Source organism: Berghia stephanieae, chromosome 2 (assembly GCF_034508935.2).
Source record: "Berghia stephanieae isolate SIO BIC M18660-M18661 chromosome 2, UCSD_Bste_1.3, whole genome shotgun sequence".
In the NCBI taxonomy this organism is placed as follows: Eukaryota; Metazoa; Mollusca; class Gastropoda; order Nudibranchia; family Aeolidiidae; genus Berghia; species Berghia stephanieae.
The window spans coordinates 45,650,852-45,661,678 of NC_088361.1; the positions used below are offsets into that span (position 1 = coordinate 45,650,852).

The 10,827-nt window shown below is 37.3% G+C and overlaps 1 protein-coding gene across 1 annotated transcript in view; it reads left to right on the top strand.

Annotated features, from left to right (window-relative positions):
- Window positions 1-2,605: 2,605 nt before the first annotated feature.
- Window positions 2,606-10,827, top strand: part of LOC144964983 (E3 ubiquitin-protein ligase E3D-like) — a 26,372-nt gene continuing 18,150 nt past the window's right edge. The window contains exon 1 of the mRNA XM_078899803.1: window positions 2,606-2,876. Within this exon, the coding sequence (XP_078755929.1) occupies window positions 2,797-2,876 (80 nt within the window). The 5' untranslated portion in view covers window positions 2,606-2,796. The remainder of the gene's footprint in view (window positions 2,877-10,827) is intronic.

Here is a 10,827-nt window from a genome sequence, read left to right on the forward strand (position 1 = left end):
TCACATCCATACAGTAGGACAGACTTCACATTTGAGTTGAAAAGTCTTAGCTTTAGTCGAAGGGAGATATCTTTAGTTCTCCAAACTCTGTTCAAAGATGTGAATGCAGCCTGTGCCTTTCCTATTCGTGCTTTCACCTCTGCTTCCGTGCCTCCATCCTTGTCAATAAAACTTCCGAGATAGCAGAAAGTGTCTATATCTTCGAGTTCCTGATATTTTACTTTGATCTGCTCCCTTTGACGCGTACCTATCCTCAAGACCTTTGACTTTGCAGGGTGAATTCTTAGACCAATTGATTCCGAGAGGCTGTTTATAATTGTGGTTTTTGCTTGCATCTGTTCCTGGTGTGGGACAAAAGAGCCAGATCATCTGCAAAATCCAGATCATCCAACTGTGTCCAGGGGGTCCACTGTATCCCATTTCTTCGCCCTTTGGAGGTTTCTTTCATTAGCCAATCAATGGCAAGGATGAACAGGAATGGTGAGAGCAAGCATCCCTGCTTGACACCAGTCTTAATTTCAAAGCTGTCAGTAGGCTGATCTTCATGTACAACCCTGCAACTTGATCCTTCATACATTTCCTTAATGAGGTTTACTATCTTTTCAGGGAGTCCATAATGTGCCAGAATTTTCCACAATGTTGCTCTGTCAATACTGTCGAAAGCCTTCTCGTAATCCAGAAAGTTGACAATAAGAGGGGAGTTCCATTCTATAGACTGTTCCACTATGACTCGCAGAGAGGCAATCTGGTCGGTGGTTGAACGGTTTTTCCGAAAACCTGCCTGTTCGTCCCACAGTTTAGCATGTGTTGCATTCTTAATTCTCTCTAGAATAATACGGTTGAAAATCTTTCCTGTGATAGAAAGAAGAGTGATACCTCGATAATTATTACAATTGCTGAGGTCCCCTTTCTTTGGAAGCTTGATAAGATGTACTTCCTTCAAATCCTTTGGGAATATCCCGTCATTCCAGATTCTCTCAAACAGTGGGTGCAGGACCTCAGCATTTCTTTCAGCATCAACTTTTAGAGCCTCCGGTGGAATCTGGTCTGGTCGAGCAGCTTTCCCCCTTTTCATGTTGTTAATGGCACCCACAATCTCTGCTATCGATGGTGGATCACAGCTAATTGGTAACTCATTCCTTGCAGGCAAAATTTCTGGCTGGTTGTCTGGTTGTGGTCTGTTCAGAAGGCAGTTGAAATGTTCCCTCCATCGTTCGGATTGAGCCTCTTTTCCAAAAATAGTTTTCCCATCTTTGTCTTTGACTGATACCTCTGGTTTCCCATATTTTCCAGCAAGTGTCTTGGTAGTTTGATAAAGGATCCTCATGTGTCCTCCTGTCGCTGCTGCTTCTGCTTTCTCTGCAAGTCTGTTCATGAATGCTTCCTTGTCTTTCTTCACAGATCTTTTGACTTCCTTAGCTATGGCTCGATACTGCTCTTGTGCATCCAGTCTTGAAGCCCTTGTTCGGCTTGCGTTCACTTGTTCCTTCCTAGTTCTCCTCTTTTCAATAAGGTCCAAGGTGGTTGGACTTACCCATTCTTTATGTTCCGATTTCTTTACCCCCAATACCTCGTGGCAAGTTGTTATGTAGACTTCCTTGATCTTTGCCCAATGTGACTCTACATCTATGTCCTCCTCGAGCTCAGTAAGCGGTTGGAATCTATTACTCAATTGTAGTTTGAATTCCTCATTCTTTTACCCATCAAGTGCATTCACCTCGAATTTTCTTCTTGTATGTGATCTGGTCCCATGTTTTCTGAGTCGGAGCTTAAGCTTTGCCAATAGCAGGTGGTGGTCTGATCCAACATCTGCCCCTCTCCGTACCGTCACATCTTCCAATGAACGTCTGAATCTTCGAGAGATACAAAAATGATCAATCTGATTCTCTGTCACACCATCCGGTGAGACCCAAGTTGCTTTGTGGATCCTCTTATGGGGAACACTGATCCTCCAATTACCAAACTGTTGAATGCACAGAAATTTGCAAATCTCTCACCATTATCGTTCATTTCTCCCATGCCATGACGTCCCATGAAACCTTCATAACCTACGTTATCCTGTCCCACTTTTGCATTAGCATCTCCCATCAATATGTTGATGTCTTTCCTTGGCAACTTGTCAATGACTTGTTGTAGCAGACTATAAAATGTATCTTTGTCCTCATCTGTTGCATCATTTGTTGGAGCATAGATCTGTACAATGTTCATGCTGATTTTCTTACTCCGTGTTGTAAAGGACGCCATGATGATCCTTTCTCCGTGTTGTTCCCATCCTCTCAGTGACTTCTGGGCAAACTTGCTTAGAATTATTCCTACTCCCTGTGTATGAATCCCGTCCCCTCTCCCTGAATATAAAATATGTTGATTGATAGATGTGTGTGTGTGTGTGTGTGTGTGTGTGTGTGTGTGTCATAGAAATAGTGTGTGCATAAACTCTTGTCACACACGCGTGACACGGACGAATAAAAAATAACCCAGCATTGCTCGAATCTGTGTTCAAACGTTGGTGATTTGCTTCGGGCGGCATCTGAATTGGAATCGTTTCAAATGATTCGAAAGACTCGTTTTCACTCCGCTCGCTCGTCTAGCCCCGCTTGCTCGATTCACTCGTTGCGGATATTTCCTCGGAAGATTATTCGTGGCTTGGCGCTCGAGCGTCGATCGAATAACCAATAACCAAACACTGGTTTCAATTTCTTGTGATAAAATTTAAAATTGTTATGGTCATGTCCAAAATCTGTGTTCAAATCGGAGAAAATATATCATTTAAACGAGGGTAATTAATAAGGAAATAATATGATCACGCCCGATGTCAAATTTCGTGCAGAGTTCAAGCCTTTATTGTCAACACTTTCTCTATCCTTGGAGTTATCAGAGTACGTATTGATGAAGTTAAAGGCAAAAGTGCACAGTCCTGTCCCAAATCTGTAACATATATAATTTAGAGAAACCTACCGCACCTATTGGGACGGGACAAAACAGTCCCGTTGTGTCCCAAGCCGTTGTGAGATGCTACAAAATCAACGGGACAGGACTGTCCCAGTGCCGTGTTAATATCGTTTGTGATAGTAGAAACATATAGCAGCCTTCCGCACTAGGACAAAAAAAGTCCCAGACTTGGCGGCGCCGTGTCAAAGTTGCAATGCCTGTCTTTATTTTCTGCATCCCTACTACTACTACTACTACTACTACTACTACTACTACTACTACTACTACTACTACTACTACTACTACTACCACTACTACTACTACCACTACTACTACTACTACTACTACTACTACTACTACTACTACTACTACTATTTCTACTGTTGCTTCTGCTGCTGCTAATGCCACTAATATATTAATACTGCATCCCTTATATTTTGTATTTATTTCCAATTCCATTGTATTTATTTTCCAACAATAGTCCACACTTTATTTTATTTCATTTTCTAAACTGCATTTTACACAGTTCCTCCCCGCCTCCCCTCTTTTGACTTAATGAATTAGGCACCTTTTTTAATAAATTTCTATTGCTCTATTTTAATTCGTGCTTCCTCACAAAGTAGCATACCATTTCCTGCCCATCAATGTTTTTGTTTATGCATCTTAACAACGCCACTACCACATTATCTCATTCGTCTGTAGTGTTTCATTCATCCTGTTTTGTTGATGAAGGGGAAACCTGACGTCCATTTTATGTTTTCGTATATTAAACTGAAGCTTACATTCAATTTCACAGTTATAATTTATTTATTTTTATTTCAATTCTGAATATAAAAAAAGCAAGAACAATTCAAAAAATAATTCTATGTGATGAAACCACGTAGACAGAATGCATAGCAATATAAACATTTTCGGCAATTAAATAACGTATGTTTAAAAACATAATTTAAGAAGTGTCACACTTTGTGACACAGCAGTAACGTGTCTAAAACCAGTCGCGCATCTATTCGGTAACTTGTGGGATCAATTATCTTTATCGTTATTTATTTCGGGAATTCTCAATGAAAATATTTTTTAAAGTAAGTCCTTCTGAGCCACTTGGGCTCATTGTTAGACAAATTAAGTCCTTTAAAGCCTTGTAGCCAATGGTGCAGGAGTTATCCCGGTTTCAAAAGTGTGAAGCGGACAATTAACGTATTTGTTTGAAAACCTTTGAACAGGACGCTAGTCTATCGCAGATTACTATCCCAGCTTGACAGGTACCCTTTTACACCTGAATGGAGTGAGTGGTCGGAGTAAATTTTCTTGCTCTTGGAAAGTACAAATTGGCTTTGGTCGGAATCGAACACAGAACCTCTGAGTCCAGAGTACAACGCGCTAACTATTCAGCCATCCTGCCTCCTAAGCTTATAAATCCGGAACTTATCCATGTTTCTGTAGCGTTGAGCAGACACATAAAAGTTTAAAATTTAAAAAAATAGAATTCCCTTTATTCATCCCATAGGGGAAATTTTTCTAGAGGGTCTATTCCAAGGGAAGACTGGAATAACCCAGACGTCAGCCATAATGCAGCGCCGCAAATTGAGCTAGGGCGAGGTATAACCCAGGCGTTAGCCGCAGTGCAGTGTCGCAAATTGAGCTAGGGCGAGGTGACTTGCTAAAGGCCACACAGCGCAGTGATCTAACCTGGTGCCTTTCGAGTACGAAGCAAAGACCGTACCGACGAGCCATGCAGACCCTCTATTATCCTCATGAAAGGACGCTAGTCTGTCAAAGATTAATTTAATCAGCGAACTGGTACTCATTTGCACCTGGGTATAGTGAGGTGATTCCAAGAAAAACATTTTAGGATAAGATCGGAGATCACCATAGTCTATGGATTTGACCCTTGAGCAATCTTTGGGTCATTAAAGGATGCACCCAATATTATTTCCTCTTTCCATTTGTCTTTTTTTCTATGTAGTAAAGCACAGAAATATGCAACCTCCATTTCATCCTTTTAATAATAATACATCTTTATTGAGAGAGAGAGAGAGAGAGAGAGAGAGAGAGAGAGAGAGAGAGAGAGAGAGAGAGAGAGAGAGAGAGAGAGAGAGAGAGAGAGAGAGAGAGTGCGCTGGAGCTTTATGAATTTGTGTGTACGTTTCTGTGGATGTGTTGATAATATTTAATAGTGTTCAAGACAAATGGCACCCAAATAATAATCTAAAATGTAAATTTGATTTGGGAATCTCATTATATGCAACTTTACTGTAACTTTATTGCATAATATATATATATATATATATATATATATATATATATATATATATATATATATATATATATATATATATATATATATATCTCACTTCTTTAAACAAATGTGAAAGAGCAGGATGGCAGGAAATCTGTGCGTTTGTGTATGTGTGTGTGTGTACGCACGTGTTTGTTTTTGTGTGTGTAAGAGAGAAAGATAGAGAGAGAGAGGGGGGGGGGGGGAGAGAGAGAGAGAGAGAGAGAGAGAGAGAGAGAGAGAGAGAGAGAGAGAGAGAGAGAGAGAGTGAACAAGGGGAAATTGTTTATTGGTGTGCTTATGTTCATGCGTGTGTGTGAGTGTGTGTATGTGTGTTGCACTCATGTTATTATGACATAAGAGAGTATGATTAGGACTCAAAATATATTTAGAGTATATAGTAATAATATTAATATCTGTAGCTTAGTTTCATATGGGAGAAACAAAATTGAAGTAACTCAGCTCCTTATAGTTGTTTATCGCCGATCGCTTTTTATGAATGGTTCTCACTGAATTCTAGCGGTCGGACTTTGGGCATTTGGGATTGCATGTGGTTTTGTGCATTGTGTCCTGCTGGCGGGTGTTGTGAGCATTTTGGACAAACTCACAGCATCGATAGTTATTCCTTACATACAGAGAAGATAGATAAGAAGGATGAGCGATAGGGAGAGAGAGAGAGAGATAGAGAGGAGAGGGGGGGGGGGGGGGGGGGGAGAAAGGACAAGATTCTTACCATTAGAAATGTAAGAGGGAGGAAATTTGATGTGCAAATCGCATTATCTCATTTTATGTAACTTTACTATAACAAAATTGCATGTTATGTATATAATATGAAGTTATTACTATTTCTGACATATAAGCGTCAAAGAACAGAGAGAGATATAGATAGATAGATAGATAGAGAGAGAGAGAGAGAGAGAGAGAGAGAGAGAGAGAGAGAGAGAGAGAGAGAGAGAGAGAGAGAGAGAGAGAGAGAGTGAGGACATAGATAACACAGTAGTCTGTGAGTGAGGAGGACCACAGGCTTTCCCTCTCATAGCTTGTTACAGGAAATAATATAATATGGAGTATTATGAAGATGGTGATGGTGTTATAGGGGAATGGTGAAAGTGAAGGATTGTAACGAAAATATTAGGAAGGTTGTTGTGATGATGATGATGATGTTGTTGTTGTTGATGGCAGTTTTTTATTTTTTTATTTCGATGACTACGATGTTACTTGTGTGCATCTGTGTGAGTGTGTCTATGTCAATATTGTATTGTTATAAATGTGTAACCAAATGACAAATTGCCACTTTTTTGAGGACAGTAAAGATTTATTATTATTTTTATTTTGATAATGCATTTGTGCCGCGCAAGCGATACGCGAGGTGTGTCCTGGGACAGTCCTGTCCTAGTGCGGTACCCCTTTTGAATAGAAGTTTTCTCCAGTGGGACAGGACAAATTCATCCTGGGACAGTTTTGATCCTAGTGCGGAAAGAGCCTAACAATACAATAATAAGGTTTTTGTACGTATTGATGAAGTTGAAGGCGAAGGGATAGTGGGAGGCCTTCCGAAAGCTCCCCGTAAGGGAAACAACCCAAATATTCCCTCAACTAACCCTAAGAAAAAATAAACACCCTAGTACCTTCATTAAGACTTAAATTGTTTATTTTTGTCCTGATTTTATTTGGACATCGTGTTGTTGGCTGATTCCACAAGCCAGATTTTGCTATTTACTTTTTCCTGGGAAATTTGGTCAAAATTCAAAATCATTAAAAGTGGACAAATAGGGTATCATTGCAAAATGAATTTTAAGTTTTTTCAGAATAAAATGATGGCCTATTTCTCCAAACACTCAGGAAATAAACTTAACTCTAATTCTAATTCAAATTCTCGAATGTTCAGCAAAATAATTCTGAACTATATTTTCCCGAATGCTCTGTAAAATAAGATTATGACATTCAATCTGAATAGCCTTTAAGTCGAGTCTCCCAGTTTTTTTTCTTCATCTTTATTTATGGTCTTTTTGTTTGTTATTTTTTGTTGTTAAGAATAAACAGAGGAGAGATTGCAAATTGCCAGCCGTCCAGCACAAAAATTATTTTTCTTTTCTTTTTTTGTTTCAGTTTTCATTTTAATTTCTTTTTTCATTCTTCAATTTTCTCTTTCTTGTTAAAAAAAAAAGTTTATTTTGGGAGGTATTATCTAGCTCTAGAACACGCTTCCTCCCGTCTCTGTAGAAATGGCTGAATGATGAAAGATGTCGCCGAACTCTCACAAATGGGTAACCAAAATATCTTTGAGAACGGAAACCGGAAACTGTTTGGAGAAATAGGGTTCAGGTTTATTTCCCAGAGCGTTCGGAGAAATTGTCACTTCGTAAAATGATATAAAGGGCTAGAGACTTTTCCTAAGTGACTAAAATGATGCCAGCGTGACCTACCCCTGGTTTTCAGGGAAATCTCATCAAATATGATTGGAGACATTCTTAGTCTTAAGTCTCCAAACCATGAAAAGCGTACAATTATACATTTATTGAGACATTAAATCATTCATTGAACACAGCACAAAACAGGAGCAAAATTTTATGGTTGGGTTTATTCAGTCACAAAAAAATGGTATTGCCTTGTTTACTCATTCCATGTGCAAGAAATATTTTCTATTAACAGCTCTCTAGGGTTTCTGGCACAATTTGTTACAATCCATGGCCCTTTTTCCCCCATAAAAACAAGCTGGGGAACAAAATTTCACAGATATACTGCCATCTTTGGTTCCTGTTCCGTTTGATGTTAGTATGATCTGAAATCAATCAAAAATTTTATTTTCAATCATACAGGGTTCCTACGCAACCTGGAAAACTGGGAAAAACCGGGAATTTAGATTTTGTTTTTCAAGGCCTTGAAAACTGGGAAAAACATGTTTGATTTGTCCAAAACCTTAAAAAAAAAAAAAAACGGGAAATTTATTTTTTAGATTTGAAAAATGCCAAGAGGGTCATAAATGATAAAAGGATCGCATCAATTTTGTTAGAGTCCTCAGCAAAGTTCTGGTTGACAAAAATCTAATGTTTTCAGCCCAGCGAGGAGAAAACAAAAGTACTTTAATCGCCTTGAAGAGTGGATGAAAGAAGAGGAACAAGTGAGGAAGGCTTTGAAAAGGAAGAATATGGATGATGATATTCAGGAATTGAAAAAGAGAAGAAAGCTCTTGGAAACGAATCTCTTGCAATTTTTAAAAAAGGAACATGAAGAGACATCTGAGGCAGCAGAAAAGTTAATAGACTTATCTCCTTGCTGAGGAAACGCCAAAAAAGAAAAAGGATATCAAGTGTGACATCAAAAAAAATCACTTCTTACATTGAGGAGAGATGCAAATCCTTGACTGATTGACATTGAGATCGTTTTGGGTGGACTTTTATTTTATATACATAGTGTTTTAGTGTTGATAAGTATCTTTTTCTGTGAAACTTAAAATTTTGAATCATGAAGTGTGTGGAGTGGTAGGCAATGGACAGTGACAATGTATACTTGGATATAGGCATTAGACGTTATGAGGACCCAATTTAACCCCCAGACTTTACCTTGGACTTTATCGGTAAGCTTTGCGGATTTAAGGTATGCCGTGCACAACCTTGAAAACCATGAAAATAACGTTGAAAAAACCTTGAATTAAAAAAAAAAAAGAATGGGTGTGGGAACCATGATGTGATCCTATGCAATAAATATTCAGGATATTTTGCGGCAACGAAATTTTTGTTTGTTTTTTAAAAATGGGAATAAGTCTGAATATTTTACTGTGATCATCACAATTCGAATTAGTGAATATATAAATAGACGTCCTTTAACCGATACTCCTCAACTGATAAAAGGAATATTTTCAAATAATAATTCAAATGATAGCTCGATTCCATGAAGCAGATAAATAACTTAAATAATATAAATTGTCACACTGATATTTATTATATAGCACACAAATAGCCTGGCTTTTTTCATACTATAGACACATTCTTTTGGTACTTATTTTTTAAGCTTAATTTTTATTTTGTATTTCATTTTGATTCCTCAAGCTTAGGAATTATCAATAGGCCATGCCCGTCAACAAACTGGGCGATAGAAAATGTATTGTCAGTCAATCTATTTCTCATCTGCACTTGACCAGAAGGCCAGTTATAAGATCTGAGTAAGATCTTCAAAAATTTCATTTGGACTATTTTATCCTTGATTGCTACAATTGTGGGATTTCTCTTAGAAGTACATTCTGATGTTCTGAGGGAGCAAAATAAGCTTAAGCCAATTTTGATTCCTGGATGAAATTCACTAACAATCTACAGCATCTTTTTCGGAGTTGTTTACAGGAAACTTTTTAAAATTTTCGTCCTTACTCTTTTTTCCTCTTTCACAATTATGAAATCTTTTTTTTTTGTCCAAATAGAAATTTTCAATAAAATTATTTTTTTTCATCTTGAAAGCCCATTTCCATGCCCTCATCATTACAGGCGCCATTTAATTTTAAAACATTTTTTTGAGGATTGTAGACACCGAAGTTGAATTAAGTATTTTTCTTTCCTTCCCTAAGTCCTGTCTTGTGCTGAAATATGAGGCAGATGTGGATTTAGGCGTGCTTGGTTCACTTTCATTTGAGTTTGAGTTGTAGATTGATCAGCTTTTCTTTTTTTTTTTTTTTTCATTTCCCTTGAAAAATCCTGTTATTTCTTTTAAGTGTTCTTTCCAATCACTTTCAAGTTTTCTTTGAGACTCCAGCTTTTGTTGCCTATCTTTTTCCTAAACAATGTCGTAATGCCCATCAGTTTTCAGTCTTTCTTGATAATTCTTCTGCTTTTGAACCATAGAAAGAGTAGGCATCTTGAACCTGTGAATAAAGAAAGTTGAGCTATATTACGTCATAAGTTATGAAAATCAAATCATAATAAAAAGAAAATGTGTTCTTTAAATTAACACAACAAAACTACGAAAAAAAAAATGATTTCTACCTTGTATCACATTACTTTGTTACAACTAAAATATCATCGACATCATACACAGCTAAACAGCTGGCTGACTGACTACATTCGGAAATGGCATTTTTTTGCAAAAAAAATTCCCAAATTTTGAAAATCAAATCCAAAATTTTGCAAGCTAAAAACAGCAAAATTTGCAAAAATTTGCGGTTAATTGTCCTGAAAACCCATACTTAATTTCATGAAAGGGAAAAGTATTTGTTTTCAAGGGTTTCACGGCGCTTGTAACAAATGTAGGGTCATATCAGCACCAGTAAAAAAGAAGAAAATGGGATAGTAAAAAAGAAACTACTCTTGATTAATTATCTTTCACTTTCACATTCTTTTGTTCTACACAAGCTATCAAATAAATTTTTAATTCATGTTTTGTTTGTGTGTGTCTGTGTTTTTTGCCTTTTAAAAAAAATTATTATTATTGTTTGTTTTTTTTTTCATTTCTTTTTTTGCCCTTTTAAAAATGATTATTATTGTTTTGTTTTTTTGTTTTTTTTCTTTGCAAAATCTTGAAAATTTGCACAAAAAAAATATTGCAGATTTTGCGGCTGCAATGCAAATCAGTGATATTTTGCGATTTGTTTGTGGCGCAAGCGATGCAAAAGACTACTATGCCAGTACATTTAAACC